Source organism: Rhinoderma darwinii, chromosome 1 (genome assembly GCF_050947455.1).
Source record: "Rhinoderma darwinii isolate aRhiDar2 chromosome 1, aRhiDar2.hap1, whole genome shotgun sequence".
In the NCBI taxonomy this organism is placed as follows: domain Eukaryota; kingdom Metazoa; phylum Chordata; class Amphibia; order Anura; family Rhinodermatidae; genus Rhinoderma; species Rhinoderma darwinii.
The window spans coordinates 201080485-201104059 of NC_134687.1; the positions used below are offsets into that span (position 1 = coordinate 201080485).

At 42.6% G+C, this 23575-nt stretch overlaps 1 protein-coding gene across 8 annotated transcripts in view; it reads right to left on the reverse strand.

Annotated features, from left to right (window-relative positions):
- The window catches only part of RUFY3 (RUN and FYVE domain containing 3), a 105104-nt gene that overhangs the window by 26863 nt on the left and 54666 nt on the right, over positions 1–23575 (reverse strand). For all 8 annotated transcript variants that reach the window (XM_075860729.1, XM_075860727.1, XM_075860726.1 and 5 more), the window contains exons 2-12: positions 21063–21236; positions 20719–20836; positions 17372–17473; positions 15976–16099; positions 15435–15496; positions 13274–13339; positions 10837–10906; positions 6424–6504; positions 6230–6313; positions 3558–3725; positions 3113–3210 (exon numbers count right to left, since the gene is read on the reverse strand). In XM_075860729.1, coding sequence (XP_075716844.1) covers positions 3113–3210; positions 3558–3725; positions 6230–6313; positions 6424–6504; positions 10837–10906; positions 13274–13339; positions 15435–15496; positions 15976–16099; positions 17372–17473; positions 20719–20836; positions 21063–21236 — 1147 coding nt within the window. The remainder of the gene's footprint in view (positions 1–3112; positions 3211–3557; positions 3726–6229; positions 6314–6423; positions 6505–10836; positions 10907–13273; positions 13340–15434; positions 15497–15975; positions 16100–17371; positions 17474–20718; positions 20837–21062; positions 21237–23575) is intronic.

Consider the following 23575-nt stretch of genomic DNA (forward strand, 5'->3'; position numbering starts at 1 on the left):
TTTACAACTGCTTAGTGAATCTCCCCTCTTCTTACATATTCCTAATGCATTAGCATCGCTCTTAGCAAATTCAAGGGGACGTGGGTAATGGACGGCCTCTAATATGGATTTAGCAATAGTAGGAACAAAATGACCCAAAGGTGACAGGTTCTCGTTACCAGCAGAAAGCATATACGGACGCAGCTATTGTTTCCAGCTGTAAATTACATCTCTGACTATACTGCTCAGATCCAGTAGTTAGACTTTGTGATCAAGGGACCCTTCTAATGAGTAGGGAATGTCCAAAGCGGAGAACCCCTTTAACATGAACGTCTGTACTTGTAGAGCATTTTTGCAATCAAAATACAAAATTCTGTGCGGAGTAATTTCATAAAATATATTTAATAGCAACCAGAACTTATCCTGTATACATAGAACCTTTATCCTTCTGTCTGAGCTGATTCAGCTGAACGGACGGCTCGGCTAAGTTCGGGTCCTGCGTATCGCTGACACTCCCAATCCAGCTAATAACGAAACATCAAGTTCACAAACTGAGGTGTGATTGTTAATAGCGGAACATTGCTTGTCAGTGTCACGCAGGATTAGCTTTCTGCCAAGCCATTAGTCCAGTTCACCTGAAGGAATCGGCTTTGACGGCAAGATACAGCTTCAATGTATACAGGATACATAGAAGCTGCATTTTGAAAAAGTAAAAATGTTTTTATATAAATCTATATAAAATTTGCGAAGTAAAACATTGATTTAAATAATAAATAAAAAAAAAAAAACTGCTACAAAAGTCTACATAGACTTTAAATCCAACTTCTAAGCCCCCTTAGTGCAGTTTACTATATATCCAATCAGGTGATTTGAAACTGTACAACATGAAAACATGCTACATTGAGACACTCCAACACAATAACAATAGACAATATTTTAGAATACAAAAATTCAGGATATATCTATATATATATATTTATTTTTTCTTGCACTGTAATGGATATGGGCCGGACATCACTATATGGTAGTGTGGGTGTTGCGGTGTTTTTCAGATGTGTATTACTAGAACCCTTTCCTGCCCCATGCCGTAATAGCAGTTAATGCAAGCTGCCATACTATTATGGTGCTGTAATGGCGTGGGCTCAGGAGTTGAGACATATTTTGCATCAACAAGTATTGTCCTTTGTATTTTTTTGGGTTGGGGCTGGAGTTTGTCATTGTAGTGGAGAAAAGGATGTTGGAAATAATAATGACAGGCCCACAAACAATCGGTTGTATGCATTGGGGCGCTGTGCCATATCCCAGGATGTGAAGAAACTCCCAGATTTTTTTGGTGCGATACATAAATCAGTCAGTGTACTGGGAGTTCTTAAACGCTTATTAAAAGTGCTCAATATGCCGTGACTGGTCCATAGCGGGTCCAAAGACGGTAGGATGCCAGATAAAAGTGAATTGCTGCTTTAAGAAATAATACATGGGCAAATAGTCATCCAGATCAGCACAACTTTTTTAAACGCATTCTAACAAAGAATTCAGGATGTTTTCACTTGGACTTGACAGATAGAGCCATTTGACTGGTCAATCTCTAATTCCCTTTTGGTAAATGTGCTACAGCTAGAGAACATCAAACAATAACTTTTGATGTATCTAGTTCAAGTCCGTATTCCATAGGATATGCCATAAAAGTCTGAGACTGGAATGCCCCTTTAAATTTATACCAAAATTAACAGTGCAAGATGTGACATGTATGTATGCCTATAATTCACTACTTTATCTGGCACAAATCTTCATACGGTCAGGAAAAAAAAAAAAAAAAAAGCAGCAAGAAAGGATGCATAGGGGACATTTTAATAATTGCAAACTGGGTAAGTTATTGGAAAAAAAGGATAGCTAGACAGACAAGTCGTAGCATTAAAACCACTGACATGTGAAGGGAGATACTGAAGGAAGGCTTAAAAAGTTATGGCTTTTGGAAGGTGGGGAGGGAAAATACAAATATGGAAAACCGAAAAAAATGGCGGCGGCGGCAGGAAGGGGTTCAAACCACTGACCGGTGAAGTGTGTTACATTAAGTCTATGGGTGGGATATATTAGACAGCAAGTGAACAGTCAGTTCTTGAAGCTGATGTGTTTGTAGCAGGAAAAATGGGCAAGTGTAATGATCTGAGCAACTTTGACAAGGACCAAATTGTGACGGCTAGACGACTGGGTCAGATGCTCAGTTGTTTGATGCTCATGTGCCCACTGTAGATGCTTTCGGCAATGGATAGGGGTCAGGTTGAGCACTCTGACCAGTCTATGGCTACACAGCCCCAAATGCAGTCGTCTAGACGTTACAATTTGCCCCTTGTCAAAGTCGCTCAGATCCTTACGCTTGCCCATTTTTCCTGCTACCAACACATCCACTTCAAGAACTAAGCGACTTTGACAAGGACCAAATTGTAATGGTTGACGACTGGGTCAGATCATCTCCAAAACGGCAAGTCTTGTCCAGAGTTCCCGGTATGCAGCTAAAACCTTCCCTAAATGGTCCAGGGAAGGACAAACAGTGAATCGGTGACACGGATATGGTAGCCCAAAGATCATGGATGGGTGTGGGAAGTGAAGGCTAGCCTGTCTGGTCCGATCTTACGGAAGAGCTACTGTAGCACAAACTGCTGAAAAAAAGTAAACTCTGGATACAATATAATTTTTTCTAGAAATCAGTGCATCGCAGCTTGCTGTGTTTGGGGCTGGGTAACCATAGACTGGTCAGAGTGCTCATCCCGACCCCTATCCATCGCCAAAAGCATCTACAATGGGCACATGAGCATCAAACAGTGTATCTGACAGACGTCTAGCCATCACAATTTGATCCTTGTCAAAGTCTTTCAGATCATTGCGCTTGCCCATTTTTCCCACTTTAACTTCATGAACTTACTATTCACTTGCTAATATGTCCTAACCCTTGACAGGCGCCATTGTTTTGAGATAAATGTTATTCACTTCACCTGTCAGTGGTCTAAATGTTATGGCTAAGTTATTGTCTTTCATTTATGTCTAGAGTCTTCATATCTCAGCAAACACTTCTATTCAGATCTAAAGCATAAAGTGTCCGCAGAACCCACTCCATGTGTGTGCGCGCGCGCGTTACCTCTGCTCCAGTTGTTTAATAGTGGCAGCCATCTGATTGGTTTTCTCTTCCAAGCGACTGTTTAGCTCCATCTTCTGTTTCACTGCCAGATCTGAGCTCTGCAGGGAAGTTTACCATCGCTATTAAAACAATGTCTCGCAGGAACAGAAGTTATGCGCTATAGTTGGGCAAATCAGTTCAAGGGGACAGCATTCTGCATTACTTATTTAAAGGGGAGCTCCACCTGTACAACACTATTAAACTAACGCTTAGCTGACAAGCCTCTTTTACCAAACATAGCTGATAAAAGCTGCTCATCAGCGACACATCTGCTTTGAAGTACTAAAAAAAATAAAAAATAAAGCAGACCATGGCTTTTCATCCAAACAGTCATTTACCACCGAAAAGTGAAATTTGTTTTCCTGGAGTGTTCCTTTAATTTTTTTTTTATGTAATGTCTTCCTACCTGAAGTTTAAAGGACAGCTCATGCTTTAAAGCCCTGAGATCATCAAGTTGTTGTCGGAGTGCTGCTAAAGCATCTTGCTTCTCACAAACATCCTTATCCAGCATCTTCATAGCCATTTCCATCTCTTGTCTCATTCCTATTTGCACCTCCAATTCTTTCTCTATGTCCTAAAACAGAGAGTATATCAGAACAAGAAAAAATTCACAAACACACATCTGCCTTTATCTTGTATCTTCTATTGAAGTTCACCTATCGTTTAGGTTTTTCTAAAAAAAGGGGTTCTCTGCTTTGGACAATCACTACTTGTTAGAAGGGTCCTTAGAAAATAAGCTGATCACAAAGTGTCCTGCTGGAATCTACAGGGATCAGCTCTAATCTGTGGGGAAACCTGGCAGTAAGTGTTTAATTATCCTGAAGCGCCACCACAGGAGAAATTAAGCATTACACCATGCCCATTCAGATCAATGGGTTGCCTGTCTCCACACTGGCAAAGAGATGAGAATCCTGAATAGGGACCACCCCCCCTCTATTAACCCAGAACTACCTAACATGGTATATGAACATATTTGCGGATTAATTTCATAATGCTTTGTTTCGGGGTCGGATCTATAAATAGATTTTTTATTTTTTTTGTTACAGGCAAGGCCTTATTCACACGACCCATTTTCTCTTCAGGGTGGTGTCCGTTTTAAAAAATGGAAAGCACACTGACCCACAGTTGAATAAGAAACTCAGTACATGTCCTATTCTGGTCAACTTTTCTGGATCAGACTAGGCCATTCAAGTCTATGTGAGTAAGAAAACAAACTGATTGCATATGGAAGTCATCCGTGTGCAATCAGTTTTTTACAGATCTGTTGCTAAGGAACAGAAAGTGAAACCAGGAAGTGGCACCGAGGCCTTCATCACCAGGAGACACTGCTGGAGCACTTTGGCTCCACGCGGCTCTTACGCTGCTGGCCAAATCCACGACAGAGGAGTCAGGCGAACAGAACACTTTCCACAAGTTTGGAAGACATGATCAGCAGCCAAAAAATAGCCCAACAAAGCATGGAATCAGACAAAGCTCTATATATGCAGTAAAACAAATATTGTCTGTTAGCTCAGGTTACCGACTTGGGTGTTTTCAGATGTTTGGGACTAAAATTGTGACAAAAGTGACATAATGGGCCTATTTCTTTTACGGACAAGAAAAACGAACACACGGACGCAAATGTAATGCAACACGGATATGAAAAACGGTCCGTTACATCAGTTGTTCCGGATGCAAAATTGGACACATTCGTGTGAATGAGGCCTAGTTCAGACAACAGTTGTAAAACTTGTCTGTTTCATCAGGGAAAGACTGACCGTTTTACATCAGGGTTCAATAAGTATTGTGTAGAGTGCGATCAATTTGTCAGTTTTTTTTTACATCTGTATAGCATCGGTTGTCATCAGTTTTTCACTTCCGTAAGAAAAACGGATACTGCTCTGGCAGTACTTTCTGCTGTCATTCCAGCATCTGCCAGCAACCTATCAGTAAAAAAAACTGACTGCACTCGGATGGCATCCACGTGCTGTGCATTTTTTCCACGGACTTGAGTCCAGTGCAAGAATTGGACCAAAGTTGCCGCAATGTTCTTGTGCGGAAAAATCGGACATGTTGATTGGCCCATTGACTTTAATGTGTCAGTGTTCAGTCAGTGCGCGGTCTGTGACACTCGGACGTGAACAATGTTCGTCTGAATAGACCCTTACAGTTAAATGATAAAATTCTGTCTTCTACCATTAGGTGGCGTTTACTGTACATGGGTTTATAGGGTTTCCAGTGAACTCGTTAACCAATCAGTCTGCAGTAAATCTCTGTTTACCCTAGTGGTGGTTTCAGGAATCTAGAATCTTACGGTTCTTTGGCTGTGTGAAGTGATGCAGGACATGTTTACAGCTACCCATAATAAAAACAGAGCTCAAACCCCTATAAAGATGTATTCTAAAATTAATCAGTGCAGCAATATCCATTTAGATTAAAAAGAAAACCATCTAAAGTTCCCCATTAAATGCAGCAAAGATACGGATCAAGAAACTGGACGGAAAAAGCGCTCCCACCAATTAAATAATTGATTCTTGAAGTAGGTACAATAAACAGCACTGAAAAGATTAGATGGACGAGAGAAAATAGAAACTAAATAAGTACCACAAGATTTGGAACAAATAGATTATATTTCAGGAATCAGGAAATTCTCAACTTCATTAACTTAATTTTTTAACTCGATAAGGAGACTCATGTGAATGAAATGATAGAACATTAAAGAGACTCATAATCCACTTACAAAACACGAGCCATAGAAATAAGGAATAACTCTCGTGATACTTTAAAATATAAAATATTTATAACGTCTGACAGTACTCGAGCATTGTATGAAAATGCAATACTAACTTTCCTCAGAGTTCGATACCAATTCCACCTTCACCTACCTTTGTTATCCCCCCACCCCGCTACTTCGCAATCATACTTATATTATATACAAAACTGTGATATTAAACGGTGTGATTAATTCACTGTAAAAATGTAAAACTAAAAATTCTGAAAATAAAGAATTGACAAAATTTTTTTTATTTCCTGCTGTTAAACATGCATCTGATAATCTGGGTTGTTAAAACAATTTTGTGCCATGAAACGTGATCCTACCAGTCTCAACTGGGTTTCTTCCTTCAAGTGTTTCCTGGCTTCACTGAGTGTTTGCCCGTCTGCAGTTCGCTCTTGTTTGTTACCCTTAAACACATAGAAAAAAAAAACAAAAAACGTACATTTACTGGGACTCCAAACAATAAGGAACTATTAATGCTACAAAGACCATATACAATATCGCACACCAAGCCTACCTTAGAAAAATGTGTAGTGTCTTCTTTCATCCTCTCCATTTCCTCCTGCATGGTAATAATTCTGTTGTTTGCCACGGCAAGCTGGAAAGTTAAATAAAAATAAATATTTTTCATGATGAACCGTTTTAAATTGGTCTATCCAGAAAATACTTAAAGCGTAGCTAAACTTTCGCCAAAAATAAATAAATATTTAAACGGCTATTATGTCCCTCTATGTGAATACATTATTCCTAGCTATTTTTTTCACTTCAAAGTACCTTTTTTGCAGCTTTTTTTTCTTGTGAAACCGTCCACACTTCGTGATTCTGGCAGTTGCTAGGTGCGTGTCTAAGGGCGTGTCTTGCTGTGTGTGATGTTACGATTTGTCTGTATCTTTCATGGGCAGTGAACTCTGAGGTATAACTACAATACTGTGAGCGTGCACTGAGCTATGAACAGCACAACACATTATATACAGAGATGTAAATATCTCTGCACACTCCAGGAGAAAACAATCAGTTTTTCTTTCCCTTTCCCAGGCAAGTGCAGGGAAGATAAGACAGGACGGCAGGGTGATTGGGGGGGGGGGGACAGAGACAGACGGAGCAGTCCTAGTCTTATCTGATGCTAATTAGCAGCTCAGATTAGTGTCCCGACAGTCTTTGCCGGAGAGAAGGGTGGAGAATCATGCAGGCACAGAGACCAGTGCACACAGTCTCTTCCATGCGCTCTGCTGCTAGAGAACTGTGTAGTGTATAGAGGCAGAGAGACCTTCCTGACGTCACGATGGGGGCGTGCACATTCGACGTCAGGATGGGGCCACCAACCACCCATACTCATAGGTATCAGAATTCGTACACTGATACATTCAAACGGTGTACGGATTTCTAGGTAGTGGTTCAGAGTGCACTGGACCAAGGCAGGTGCACGAATAGGGTCCCAACCCAATCGTATTTGAAGAAGTATTCGGCACACAAAATGTAGTTTTTAAATTCTTTAGGTTTATTGTATTTGATGCCAGAGGCTTAGTGCGTGCGACGTTTCGGTCAGGAGACCTTCATCAGGCATGTAGTTCCACTGGTTCCTGGCGTAGCCAGGTGTTCGGCGCTACTGTCTGTATGGCGGCTAACCGCTTGTTTTGGCACCAAAACAAGCGGTTAGCCGCCATACAGACAGTAGCGCCGAACACCTGTATGCGCCAGGAACCAGTGGAACTAAGTGCCTGATGAAGAAGGTCTCCTGACCAAAACGTCGCACGCACTAAGCCTCTGGCATCAAATACAATAAACCTAAAGAATTTAAAAACTACATTTTGTGTGCCGAATACTTCTTCAAATACGATGTACGGATTGAAATACAAGAAATAAAACGTGGTAGAAAAGTGTCAGAGTGGCCATTTAAAACACATACTTTATTAATGAATTTGGGCTCCTTTTTGTGTTATATTACAAAATATATTTATATTACACATGCTGCTAGAAAATAAAAAGTTGATTGAGCGTTTAGTTACGCTTTAAATGCCATTCTGCTACGTGGAAATTTAGCCAATTCTTCCTGCCTGCTTCCTCTGGATTGAAGGTCACTTTCCTTGCTGTCCTCTCTGCAAACAGACACTCTCTCTGCTAGATAATAGAGAATCCAATAGAGGGAGCATGTATTTATACAGGGGATAAGTCCCATCACTTGTCATGCTTGCGAAGTGGTCATTAGTCCTAACTGCCAATGAACTAGCAGGCTACAAATATCGGATTATTAATTCTAACCCTCCGATCAGTCTCTTAAAGGGAATCTGCCAGTAAGTTTAAAGCCCCTAAACCACTTGATGTCGTCATGCAGATGGGGTTTAGTGCTCCAAACCTACCCATGTCAAAACAGTCTGTTTAGGCAATAGAAAGTAAAATCACTTACAAGTTACTGAGTCCAGCGGAATCGGGGTCATGTGTGTAGTGCACTTAAAGCAGGGGTCAGTAAACTTTCCATGAGCAGTAAAGCGGGGTCTACGGTCCTCAGTTTCATGTGCGGCAGACTGTTTTAATGTTAGGCAGGATTGTGACACCTTGTGACATAACATGCTGGCGGTTTAGCGGCTTTAAACCTAATGACAGTTTCCCTAAGGTGTGTAGGTGGCAGTCAATATACAGGAACACGGCTTTCAAATTCTATTCATTTTAAATTATTCTATGGGAAATCCACAGAAAGTGACATACGGGTATGTCATTGAAACATTTGAAAATTATAATGGTGGACTAGGATTTAAGACCTCCAATGATTTCTTAAAAACATGAAGTCCCAAAATGTATTCACCAACGCAGAAAAGGTTTCCATCACAAACTAACACCGCATTCTAAAGGTCATTCAAATCAATGCTGCCTGGTTTAAAATATTGGGGCAGCTAGTTCCAGTAAACGTTATTTCTGGGTGGTATCTAAAGGGCACAATCACTTTATTAAGCGCCAGAGCCTATTTATTACAGGAAATCGATGGTGGTCATGGACTCAACATATGCAATTTCAACATTTATCTATGACATCAGGAGATTGTTTTTTTAAGGGGTAATCCAGCTAAAAACTAACAAAAAAACATTTTATAATACTTAAAAGAAAAAATAAATTATTATTATAAATTTACGGAATATTCTCTAATATAATATTGTATTAACTTTCTGAAGGGAATCCTTAATTGAACTGTTCCTTACCCTCTTTGTACATCATAAGATTTTATGCTTCACAGCAGAATCAGTAGGGTCACCACCAGCTCCCCCCCAATAACTCTACAATTTTCACTTTGCTACAGCCGGTATGACGGCTGCTTATCTTGGGGGCTATCAGTAGAATAGATCTGTCTTCTGGGCATTAAACCTCCCCCAAATAGTGATAATGACCTGGTGACACTCAGTTTCACTGTAGAAGGTAAAACTAGATATTTGCTGACATCTAGTGGTCAATGTGAAAACAGCAATATTTTTTATTTTATTTTTACATATTTTTGTCAAAAGAAAACCAAAAGAAAACCAAAAAAAAAACCCACGAAAGTAGTTTGCCACAAAAAGCTAATTTAACCGCTTAACGAGGAGCGATGGATATATCTGTCACAAACAGGTGTTAGTTCCTGCATAGCGACAGATATCAGTCGCTCTGATTGCGTGGCAATGCCAGTGTACCCACACGATCAGCGGCAGGAGCACGGCTGTTATACACAGCCTGGCTCCTGCTGCAATCAAAGTGCGCTCCGATTCTGGCAGTTTAACCCATTAGATGCCGCTGTCAATAGCGACAGCGGCATCTGTGTTTGACAGAGGGAGGGAGCTCCCTCTGTCACCCCATCGGTGCCCCCGCAAAGAAATTGCGGGCGCCTTTGGGTTTCCATGGCAGCCGGGGCCGAAAAAAGGCCCCCAAGGTCTGCCTTCAGCAACTGCCTATTAGGCCAGAGGCATGGCCTAATAGATTGCCTGTCAGTTTTAAACTGACAGACAATAATGCTTTGGTCTACTAAGTAAACCAAAGCATTGCATAAGCGATCAGCAGATCGCATGGTGAAGTCTCCTGGTGGGACAAAAAAAAAAAAAGATAACGTTTATGGAAAAACAAAAACAAAATGGATTACAGTAAAAATAAAATCAAACCACTTTTTTCCCCAAAATTTAGTAAAAGTGTAAAAAAAATAAAAATAAACACATATAGAATATCGACGCGATCTTAACAACTCAAACAAAGTTAGTACATTAAACCGCCGTGTGAACAGCGTAAAAAAAAATAAAAATGCAAAATTCCTTTTTTTCCCTCCCATAAAAAATAAAATAAAATCAATAAGTTCCACATACCCCAAAATACTACCAATGAAAACTACACCTTGTCCCGCAAAAAAACAAGCCTGCATATGGCTACATCGACTAAAAAATAAAAATTACAGCTCTTGAATCGCGGCGATGCAAAAAGCAAAAAAAAAAAAAAAAAAAAAAAACACATTTCTTTTTTTTTAAAGGGTTTTTATTTTGCAAACATAGGAAAACATAAAACCTTTACATATTTGATATTTGGTATCCCTGTAATCGTGCCGACCCATAGAATAATGGTAACAGGTTATTTATTTTGCATAGTGAACAGCGTAAATTTAGAACGTGAAAAACAATGCTGGATTAGCGTTTTATTTTCAATTCTTTCCTAAAATAAACAGTTAATCAATATATTATATGCACCCAAAAATGGTGCTATTAAAAAATACAACTCGTCCCGCAAATAAACAAGCCCTTATACGGCTAGGTCAACGGAACAAAAAAAAGTTACGACTAAGAATGTGACCGTGAAAAAACAAAAAAATAATCTTTGGTCATTAACGTGCAAACGGGCCTGGTCATTAAGTGGTTAAGGGCTCAATTTTTAGTTTTTTGTATTGCTTCATCTGAATTGCCATTTTAGTGAACCGAGATCCACATACCTCCTCAGTTAGTTTGGTGTTGGATTTTTCTAATGCGTCCACCTTTGTCTGCAAGTTGTTAACAGTGGCACTGTAATACATTGAAGGAAACAAAGATTCATTTCTAAAACAAAATCAAGGAAAACATTAAAACATACCAATATAATTTGGTGGTGCTTTCCTATTCTTGAACCTCTAAAATAAATTTGTATCACTACTTCTAAAAAACATTATACATATAGATATAGAGTAGCAGTTTTATAGTAAATAGCAAGTAACTATACTGTAAGACAATATCTACAAGCAGCAGATCGCCCCCTTCAGGTAGCTCCCAAGCGGTCAGAAGCTGCAGGTATTTTTGTGCATTAGTGGAATGGAAACCATAGCATCACTAGAACTTGGTCCTACCATCGAAACAACATCACGAACAATGAACATTAAAAGCCATGGTCTTCAGCCATATCGTAAGTAGAGGTTTTCGCTTTTACTACTCAGCGTGGCTCAGTACTACCTTTCCTATTTAAAAGTGACTCGCAAGACACAAATAGTTGGGAACCGATTCTATAAGCTATCCTTCCAAGTTCCAACAGGCGAATATTTGACAAATCACAACTAGCTTATAAACATACAAAAAAAAAAAGTCACTCAAAGCGTTCAATGTGTAAGTAACATAGTGTGGTGTAATGTATTATGGTATTTAAATATGACGGTCCCAATGCGACTTTTTGGCACTGGCTTGCAGTGAACAATAGATTTTAGAATTAAAGGGTTGAACATAAAGTAGTAATAGGTCAGATGAATATGCTGCACTAGGTAAGAGAAGTACAATACAGGGAAAGGGCTGCTGTGTAGGGCAGATATACAGCAGCCAGCCGTCAATCATTGTAATGATGGCGGATAGAGGTGAGAAGAGGTGGGAGAGCTTTCGCCTCATGAATACACCAGACCCATAACTAAGTCCAGTGCACTCTTTGATCACTCCTATTAGCCAAAACACCACAATATTTTTTTTGTGTACCCTCTTGGCCAATAGGAAGACAGATCTATCCTTATAATAAGTACTCAGCACACCAGATTGGAGTGAAAGTCTTAAGTCTTTTATTATAATTTATATGCCAATATGCATGTGCGACGTTTCGATCAAGTTATGACCTTCATCAAGCACTTGTTTGCAGATTGTGGCTAGATTGGGATCTTGGCGTAAAGGTATTGCGGCTGACTGCATTTAGGATGCTCACATGTAAAGGGACAGAGTGCCCACATGTAAAGGGACAGAGTGCCCACATGTAAAGGGACAGAGTGCCCACATGTAAAGGGACAGAGTGCCCACATGTAAAGGGACAGAGTGCCCATTGTAGATAGCGCCACCCCCCACATAGCACCCACCCTGTAGATAGCACACCCCTTGTAGATAGCGCCACAGAAGCTCACTGTGGGAGCGGAATCCCTCTTCCCGGGGATTCCGCCCATAGAAGAGCCCCTGACGTCTGTCCGTATATGGACAGTTAATTCAGGAGAGCTGAATCCCCTGCCAGAGCGGGCCGGGGTTTCCGCTCCAGGAGTAACCCCTTGACGCCACTGTCCATATATGGATAGTGACGCTGGGGGCTTTTCCAGGAGCGGCATCCCCTGCCAGAGCGGGGTCTGGCCACCAAGGATTCCGCTCCTACAGGGAGCTACAGTGGCGCTATCTACGGGGGCTGGAGGGGTTGCTATCTTCAGGCAGTGGGGTGCCATCTATATGGAAGCGTGCTATCTACAAGACTGGGGTCTCCGGCCAGAGATCTTGCGATGCTCTGGTCGGGGATTCCATTGTTGAAAGCCCGACATCACTGTCCATGTATGGACAGTAATGTCAAGGGCTTCCCCGGGCTCAGCGCTCAGAGTAGCGCTGTGTGCGGGGAATCCTCGGCCAGGATCAGTTTTCACCGGCCGTTACAAGGATTAATTCCTAAAAAAAAAGGCTGGTAAAAACTGATCCATTGACTTCTATGGGAGCCGTGGGGCCGTCACCAAATATAGGAGATGTCCAATTTTTTGACGGCCCATTTTTGAAAACTGGGCGTTTAAAAAACGGGCGTGTGAGTACACCCATAGAACTCTACTGTTTTTCAGTCGTGTGAATGTATCCTCAGGTTGATTTTATGCAGGGCATGGATAATGGGATAAATGGAGGGAATTAGAATTACTGGTCTGCTTGGGGCAATGTATGGCTTCCTTCTGTCAGGAATACTAAATATTCCTTAAATTATTCATGCTCAGCAGCCCATGACCCACAAATATATACATTACAAATAAATGCAGGCGCTTCAAGATGTAGTGCTTTTACTGTATGGACACCTTTTCTGATAATTTTACATAAACGTAGTTACAGATTGAAAAGAAGGCAATACGGCACTTAATGCAAATCACGCCAGTTTAATGTTATCCTGCTGGTTGTAAAATTTGTATACTGTACCTCAACTGTCTGTTCAGCTCTTCTACGTAATTCTTCTGATCTAGTATAGCAGTTATCTGGACATCTCTAGACATAAAATGAATATACAGTCATATACCTAATATGAAGCATTTGTTTTGTATGTAAACCACAATTCGAATATATACCGGTACTTTATTTACATAGCTCTGGGGTCCCAAGATTAAACCTATTTACGTCTCTACATCTGCCTGAAATTTGGATGTGGCCCGTATACAAACACATTCTCTCAGTGCTGCAGTTTCCTCCCATACTACTTCAGAATAGGTTAGCGCTACATCGCAAAGAAATAACGAACACGCATGTTCTAACTCTTTAATGACCAGGCCAATTTTCATTTAGTTTTTTCCCTCCTCACCTTCTAAGAGCCATAACTTTATTTTTCCATCAGCTTTTTTTTGCGGGACGAGTTGTAGTTTTTATTAGTACAATTTTGGGTTACATACCACTTTTTGATCACTTTTAACTCCAATTTTTTTTGAGAGATGAAGTGTTTTGTTTTTTTTCTACGGCATTCAGCCTTTAAGTTAAATAATGTTAGATTGTAATAGTTCTGACTTTTCTGGACGCGCTGATACCAATTATGTTTTTTTTTTTACATTACTTTTTGGGTAAATGTTTTTTTAAAAAACGTATTAAAAAAATATATATATTTTTTTTAATTAAACTCCCTAGGAGACTTGAACCAGCAATCGTTGGATTGTTTGCACAGTATATTGTAATAGGAGCACAAAGATGGCAATCCTGGGGGCCTTCATTTATCCCCCAGGCTGTCACGACAACAAATAGGCACCCTGCGATCGCACAGCTTAATAAATGGAAAAATAAAAATGTTATGGCTCTCCGAATATGGCGACAAATTTTTGGAATTTAACATTCAATTTTCTTAGTGAAAGTAGTTTAAAAAAAAATATATAAAATAAAAAATTATTATATATACGTATATATATATATATATATATATAAAAAATGAAAAAAAATTATATATATATATATATATATATATATATATATATATATATATATATATATATATTTTTTTTTGGTGTTGACGTAATCATATTGACCCACAAAATAATACCACATGCAGAAATTTCTTCGTTTCCCAGTACATTATCTGCTAGAATAATTGGTGCCATGAAAAACTACCACTACAACTACAACAAACCCTCATTCGGCTATGTCAAGGGGAAAATAAAACAAAAAAAAGTTAGGGCTTTTGGAATGTGGGGAAGAAAAAAGGAAAAACTGAAAAATGGCTGCGGCTGTAAGGGGTTAATACAGTTTAGCACTGCATTCAGAATTCTGCTGGTTGTCATTGGATAGTGTTGACAGATTCCCAACAATTTCGTTGAGCGTCGATATGCAGTACGACCGCCCCCCCCCCCCCCACATCAGATTACTGTGCAGTGCCTATTGTAATAACGACACTTTCTAAAATATAAAGAGCCAGATCTAGGAGATTTCAGCTCTAATGCCAGCAGAATTATGAATGCAGCAATATATTATAGCCTAGAACTCACAATGAGTACATGCTGATCTACTTCAGCATTAGATATAAACTGTAAATGTATGTTCAAGGTTCATAGTCCTAGATAATCAGGGTTTGTACATTAGGGCCCCATGCACACGAACGTGTTTTTGCGTCTGCAATTAATCTGCAAAAATGCGGATGAATTGCAGACCTATTCATTTCTTTGGGCCCATGCACACGACCGTGGTTTACATGGTCCATGCATTGGACGGGAGCCCGGACCGCAAAAAAATAGGACACGTCATTATACGGGCCGCATTTGCGATCTGGACTCACTGAAATCAATGTGTGCACGGTCTGTGATTTGCAGACGGCCCGCGGATGACATTCCTCGGCCGCCTGTCCTGTAATCACGGGCCGTGTGCATGAGGCCTAATACACATTCACAGAAATACAAAAGAAGTTCAAATAGTCAGACATTTTCAAATGTGACATTAATTAAGAGGCGTACGCCTTTTTTATAAATTCTCGCCATCCTGCCTCCCCAAATCTGCGGACCTAAAATAGATCGGTCTTAAAAAATTTAGGATATCTCCTGAGGTGTAAGTGGATTATTATAACAGTAGAAACTACAATTATCATATCCTTAGGTGCATTATTCGCACTTACTCGTCGCTGCTTTTGGCAATAGGACCTTCCTTTAAGTACATTGAAAAATCAATCACTCCAACCTGAAAGTTGAACAAAAACAGTGACTGTTAGTTCTTCCAGATCACTGCGGTGATTACCATATTAATAATAAAATGCTTCAAGGAGACACAAAATAATTCTTAACCGCAAAGCATAACACAGTCATCACTTAAAAGGGTTATCCAGGACTTATTTAATATCAGCAGCAGGGCAGGGGATGGTATAGAATAATAAACTGGCGGATACTCCCCCCCCCCCGCCACACTGAAGCACCTGCTCACGGCTCCAGAAGCTCCTGCAATCACGTGCCGTTCATCTGTCGTGTTCCGCTGCAGCCAATCGCTGATTTCAGCGGTGATGTAGCCACTGAGGCCAGTGATTGGCTGTTTATTATTTTACACCATCCCCTGCTGCCGGTTTTAAAAGCATCCAGATAAACTACTTTAAAACTTTTTGGAGAGATGTACCAGCTTATAATAAGATTGCTTTATCAGTTACAGGAGGATACCGGAGTGCATACCTGTGAATCAAGGTCTTCCCCCTTCATACAAAAATTAGCATCAATCACATTGAGTCCAACTAAAAGGCCAGAAATGATGGCCCCTTCCTCTTCCATCATTAGTGCATTGGGCTCATAGAATTCACTGCAACAAGAAGAAAATCGGTCAACACGATTTTACACGGTTCAATTCCACATGGCTGATGGACAGAGACGCAAACACAATGGTGGACGTGATTATTTGTGTTGCTCCAAGTTATGGCACAAGCGTGCAATAATTCATAGCGACATAAAATTACCGTGTAAACTTACTGTTTGATCATAGTCACATGGCATTATAATGCCCTAAATTTACATAAAAAAGAAATACTGTAAACTTAGACAGGAATAAAAGTATAAATAGATGTGAGCTTTTACAACAATTGTAATGGATATTGTAAAACCATCTTTTGAAGCATTTGATTTTCAACTAAGGCAAAGTTCACATCTGGTTTTGTGCACACGTCTGTGGTATACGACGACGTATACGTTTTTAAAGTTACAAAAACGTATGCATTTGTAACATAGGCTTACTTTTTTTGTACTACACGTTTGTGTCCGTTCTTACTTCTAAAAACGTCGACTTTTTTTGTTTTTTAGCTAAATCAAACTTTATAAAGTCAAGATTTCCCATATATGGTGACAAAAACGTATACGTTTTATGTATGCAAACATAGGGTTTAAGATTGCATACGTCATCCATATGTCACCATTGACTTCAATACAAATAAAAATGTATGCGTGTGGTAGAAGTTTTGGAAAAGTCCCGGAAAACATAGTAGACTACACTTTTCAGTACATGGGAAAAAGAAAAAAAAAAGTATAGAACGTAAGCACACAAAACGTATGCACAAACGACACTATTAGGTCACCCATCCTGACTATAGAAATCAACGCTCACGCTGCGGTACACATTTTGACACTGTTCTTTCATGTCAAAACGTGCACGTCAGACGTGCAGTAAAAACGAGATGTGAACTTAGCCTAATAAGGTTAATAACCTGTCACCCACCACTCAAACACAAAGTTCAGAATGTGGAATTTGTTTTGCATTTGATAGCAGATATGTAAGATGCATCACTGGCGACTGTTATCAGCAATGACCAGAGGCAAATATACACAAGAGGAGCTAAGAGCCAAGTAACTGACTAACCTACTTCATCACATGCATGCCATAATCACAGTAATGCGGAAGGTTACTAAAAGCAAAAAAATAAAAATCACAAACTCATAAAAATGTTAAACCAGAGTTTTTCGTTCTCTCATTAACTTGGACTTATTTCCACCAAGAGAAGGCCAACCTGTCCATCCAGACCAGCACCTGACTATGAATGAGAACTTCCTCTAATCTAGAAAGAAAAATCAATGGTCATGTTACCTCATGAGGTCCTTCCTATTAATTAGGGCTTTCATATACTCGGAAAGCTTTTTCTGCATCAATGCTAAGCGCAGCCAGGCCCGGCCTCTGCCCACGGGTGTCCTGTCAACAAAAGAGCAGTTAACAACAATACAGTACAAAAAACAAAGTTATATAGCTAAGAAAACATTTTATAACCATTATCACCTAAGGCGGGATTCACACGACAGGGTTTCCCGGCCGGGTGCCGGCCGTTCATAAATCGGCCGGCACCCGGCTGCATTAGGAATAATAGACCCCTAATGGGGCTATTCACACGACCGATTTTTTGACGGCCGGGAAAACCGGCCGTCAAAAAATAGGACATGCTCTATTTTCGGCCGGGTGCCCGGCCGCCCGGCTCCCATAGAAGTCTATGGGGCCGGGTAATACCCGGCCATCACCGGAATGTGTCCCGAGTGATGGCCGGGTCTACCGTCGCTCGCGCACTCTCTCTCCTCCTCAGAGTGCATGTGAGGAGGAGGAGGAGGAGGGTCTTTTATTGCTCGCTGTAGGAGTCGGAATCCCCAATCCCCGGCCGGGGATTGGGGATTCCGCTACAGGAGAAGTGCGTGACTACACTGTCCAGATATGGACACAGCGAAGTCATTCACTTCTGCAGCGGAATCCCCGACTCTATGGCCAGGGATGCCGCTACAGGAGAAGTGCGTGACTACACTGTCCATATATGGACACAGCGAAGTCACGCACTTCTGCAGCGGAATCCCCAACTCTATGGCCGGGGATGCCGCTACAGGAGAAGTGCATGACTACACTGTCCATATATGGACACAGCGAAGTCACGCACTTCTGCAGCGGAATCCCCGACTATGGCCGGGGATGCCGGTACAGGCGAAGTGAGTGACTACACTGTCCATATATGGACACAGCGAAGTCACGCACTTCTGCAGCGGAATCCCCGACTCTATGGCCGGGGATGCCGCTACAGGAGAAGTGAGTGACTACACTGTCCATATATGGACACAGCTAAGTCACGTACTTCTGCAGCGGAATCCCTGACTCTATGGCCGGGGATTCCGCTACAGGAGAAGTGAGTGACTACACTGTCCATATATGGACACAGTGACGTCACTCACTTCTGAAGCGAATTCCCGACCTGTGGCAGGGAATTCCTCTTCAGGAGAATTCAGTGACTACACTATCCATATATGGACATTGAAGTCAGTGACTTCTCCTGGAAGGGGGGGGGGATGGGTGCAACCTACAGGGGGCAGGGTGGGTGGCATCGCCTACAGGGGGCAGGGGGGGTGGCATCGCCTACAGGGGGCGGGGGGGTGGCATCGCCTACAGGGGGCAGGGGGGTGGCATCGCCTACAGGGGGCAGGGGGGTGGCATCGCCTACAGGGGGCAGGGGGGTGGCATCGCCTACAGGGGGCAGGGGGGTGGCATCGCCTACAGGGGGCAGGTGGGTGGCATCGCCTACAGGGGGCAGGTGGGTGGCATCGCCTACAGGGGGCAGGTGGGTGGCATCGCCTACAGGGGGCAGGTGGGTGGCATCGCCTACAGGGGGCAGGTGGGTGGCATCGCCTACAGGGGGCAGGTGGGTGGCATCGCCTACAGGGGGCAGGTGGGTGGCATCGCCTACAGGGGGCAGGTGGGTGGCATCGCCTACAGGGGGCAGGTGGGTGGCATCGCCTACAGGGGGCAGGTGGGTGGCATCGCCTACAGGGGGCAGGTGGGTGGCATCGCCTACAGGGGGCTGGTGGGTGGCATCGCCTACAGGGGGCTGGTGGGTGGCATCGCCTACAGGGGGCTGGTGGGTGGCATCGCCTACAGGGGGCTGGTGGGTGGCATCGCCTACAGGGGGCTGGTGGGTGGCATCGCCTACAGGGGGCTGGTGGGTGGCATCGCCTACAGGGGGCTGGTGGGTGGCATCGCCTACAGGGGGCTGGTGGGTGGCATCGCCTACAGGGGGCTGGTGGGTGGCATCGCCTACAGGGGGCTGGTGGGTGGCATCGCCTACAGGGGGCTGGTGGGTGGCATCGCCTACAGGGGGCTGGTGGGTGGCATCGCCTACAGGGGGCTGGTGGGTGGCATCGCCTACAGGGGGCTGGTGGGTGGCATCGCCTACAGGGGGCTGGTGGGTGGCATCGCCTACAGGGGGCTGGTGGGTGGCATCGCCTACAGGGGGCTGGTGGGTGGCATCGCCTACAGGGGGCTGGTGGGTGGCATCGCCTACAGGGGGCTGGTGGGTGGCATCGCCTACAGGGGGCTGGTGGGTGGCATCACCTACAGGGGGCTGGTGGGTGGCATCACCTACAGGGGGCTGGGTGGCATCACCTACAGGGGGCTGGGTGGCATTACCTACCAGGGGGGCTGTGGCATTATCTACAAAGGGCTGTGTGTGGCAACAAATTTAAATGAAATTCATCCGATTTTAAAACGGACAGGGAAAAAAAGGATGCAAATCGGGTCCAAATCGGCCGGTAAAAACGGCAACTCGGCCCGGAACGGAATCGGAACGGATGCAAACCGGCCGGGAAAATCGGCCAAAAACGGCCGATTTTCCCGGCCGACACTCGGACCCTGTCGTGTGAATGAGGCCTAACCACTCGCAGATCACATACATATGGGTTTAAGTAAACATTGTATGATTTAATGTTAAAATAAATATGGACAATAAGGCCTAGTTCGCACAGAGTATTTTGCAGGCAGAAAAAACAAAAATCTGCCTCAAAATTCCTGAAGAAATTTTGACCTTTTTTTGACCTGCCTGCGCTTTTTTTTTGCACCGGCTTTCACAGTGTTTTACAGTGAAACACGCCTTTTCTGCCTCCCATTTGTTTCAGTGGGAAGTCAGAGGCGGAACCACGGCAAGAAAGGACATGCTGCTTTTTTTCCCCTGCAAGCAACTAGAAGCCGCCCGGGAAAAAACAAATTGCCTCCGCCTCCCATTGAAATTAATAAGAGGCAATGTCAGCCATTTTTGGTGCCGATTCGGACGCGGTTTCCGCTTCAAAATCAGCGCCAAATAACTCTGTGAACTGGGACTAAGAACGATGCTAAAAACAAATACCACATACTACATAGTAATCCCTTAAAGGTGTTCTCCCAGCAAAGTAAGTGATGACTTATTACTAGGCTATACCATCACATACCGATCTCTGGCAGTCCGACTGACAGCCCACAATCCTTAAAATGGAGTGGTATTTCAGTTCCCTGAACAGCGGGTTGCCGGTAGTGCCACTGCGCAGGAGGAAATGATGAAGGGACCTGCAACTCTTTGTTAGTCATCCAGATCAGCAGGGTCCCCGAAGTAGGACCTAACTATATGCCATAACATTAAATTATGAGAATTCCCCAATTACCTGAGGCCAGGTAGGTCCTTTACACTAGCGGTGATCTCTGCTGCTTCTGGTACAAGCTTTTCCACCAGTTCCAAAGGTCCCCAGAAGGATTTATTCTGCCCTAGAAACGTCTTCTTACCTAGAAAATGATAGCATATAAAATGAAACCCCTTCCCACTGCATGAAGTCTATAAACTATAGCAAATGACGAAGAAAACAATTCTGCAGTTGTCAATTACGATGGAAAAGTTGGTGTACAGAACATCTGATCACAATAAAGTGTGCACACATCTTGTAGCCTAATCTAAGAGAATTGTAATCTCCTCAGCTTTCAAGATCTCTACAGAAGGTGGCTGCGTTCTTACCTTTTAATCCATGTTTCAAGCAGTGCTCCATCACCACAAAGAACTGCTGCAAAGGTGCATAGTCCGAGTCCAGGGTACGACCCAGATTCAGAGCCGACTCAATCAAACCCTTTATACTCAGCTTTGCCATATTCATGAGATTCATGCGTTCGTTGGCCATGAGATAATTGGGATCTAGAGAAAAGAACATTAAATATTATACAAAAAAATTACTTCGGTTTATGCTCGCCATAAATAAAATGAATAACTAAAATTAGAAAAAGGTTGATATTGTAAGCTTGCGATACCCAAGTTGTGCTGGTGTGCAGACGTAAACCTCAAATTAGTAGCTGTGCCAGTTATAGCAAATACCCATTATTTGCCCCTTTTACGGAGACTAAAGGCATTTGTTGGTAAAAGGGGCCACGGATTAAAGTACATGAATACCACGAAGTATAACCGGCATTATACAGAAGCAGGTAAAATATTCCCCAAAAGGGAGGCACCTTATTACCCTGTAAAAATTCAGGCTAATAGCAGGTACGTCAGTTCTAATAAATCTAACGCATTATCTTGCATATACACAGAAACTTGTCAGGGCAGATGTAGAGATTACATATAGAGGAGAATCTATTACTGTACCTTTTCTAGCAATGCCAGCCAATTCAAACCTCGTCGGGGACGTTGGAGGATCAAACTGCCAGAGATCAGATTTTGGCTGTATCAATGAGTATAAAAAAGCAAGTACCTGAGCAGACATCACAGTGTCAGCTTCCAGAGCAGGAGAACCACTGACTCGCTTACTTCCAGCAGCTTTGAATATATACAAGTGAGAGACAGACGCTCTCTGTGTCTCTGGAAGTCAAATTGCTATTACTTTTCCTTCAATTAAACCATCAATAAGTATCCAAATAGGATGGGCATTGTTCCCCTCTATACAGAAGTGTCATAGGTGAGTGAATAATGACAAGGTATATATATATGCTCAAAGGATTATTCCCATCCAAGACATATGGCATATCCCAGCTCTAGATTTGCATGTCGAGAACGGGAGTCCTCTGGGTGCGTTGCCACCTCTCCCTTCATTATCCGCCTAATGTGGCGGCTGCCACAACAGGGGTCTTTGGTGAAAAAACCCCACTTAGTAGATGTAATGGCTGCATTTCCGGTTGTCACTTTTGGAAAAAACGGGACGCAAAAACAGTTAACACGAAGAAATAGCTGAATAGAATGTAAAGGGTTTTTATATTACGTATATTTAACCCCTTAATGACCAGCCTATTTTAAACCTTAATGACCACGCCATTTTTTACGTTTTTCCATCGTCACATTCCAAGAGCTATAACCTTTTTATTTTTGCGTCGACAGAGCTGTATAAGGTCTTGTTTTTTGCGGGACGAGTTGTATTTTTTAATAGCACCATTTAGGGGGACATATTTATGGATTAACTTTTAGTAACTTTTTTTTTGGGGGGGGGGGAGGGGAATAGAAAAAAACATGAAATTTCGCCACTCTTTTTTGCGTCTTAAATCTATGCCGTTTACCGTGTGATATAAATAACACAATAAGTTTATTCAGCGGGTTGTTACAAAAACTATACAAATTTGGTATCGTTGCAATCGTATGTTTTACTACTTTTACACAGTAAAAACGCTTTTTTTTTCAAAATTATTTGTTTTTGTGTCTCCATATTTGAAGAGCCGAAACATTTTTATTTTTTCGCCGATGCGGTTGTATGAGGGCTTTTTTTTTTGCGGGAGGACTTGTAGTTTTTATTGGTACCATTTTGGAGTAGATGTGACTTTTTGATCACTTTTTATCACATTTTTTTTAAGTCAGGATTCACAGAAAACAGCAATTTTTCCATAGTTTTTTATTTAATTTTTTACAGCGTTCACCGTGCGGGTTAAATAATGTAATAGATTCATAGTCGGGGTCGTTACGGACGCAGCGATACCAAATATGTGTAACTTTTTTACTTTATTTTATTTTTTTAATAGTAAAGCATTGATTCACACGACCGGGTCGTTCCCGAGCCCGAGTGTCGGCCGGTAAAATCGGCCATTTTGCCCGGCCGGTTTGCATTAAGTTTTGCATCCGTGCCGGGCCGGGCAGATCCGGACAGTGACATCAGCGGCAACTCCTGAAGGGGAATCCCCATGTGTTCGGGGATTCCGCTTCAGGAGTTTCCCCTGATGTCACTGCCCAGATATGGACAGAGACATCAAGCGCTCTGTCCAGGAGCGGAATCCCCGAAAACACGGGGATTCCGATCCTTCAAGGAGCTAAAGTGCGGCTAGCACATAGCAGAGCGGGGAGATACCTCCCCGCTCTGCTATAGTGGCGTCGCTACAGTAGTAGCAGCCGCAGCAGCAGCAGCTGCAGCTGATAGCGGCGCCATCGAAGGTGTCGCCGGGCCAGGGTGCTTTTAAAACAAGCAGGGGAAGGGAGCCAGCGCAGCGCTCCCTTCCACCTGCTGTACACCCCGGCCCTGCCACACAGTGTACAGCGATGCCATTCGGCAGAATGGCATC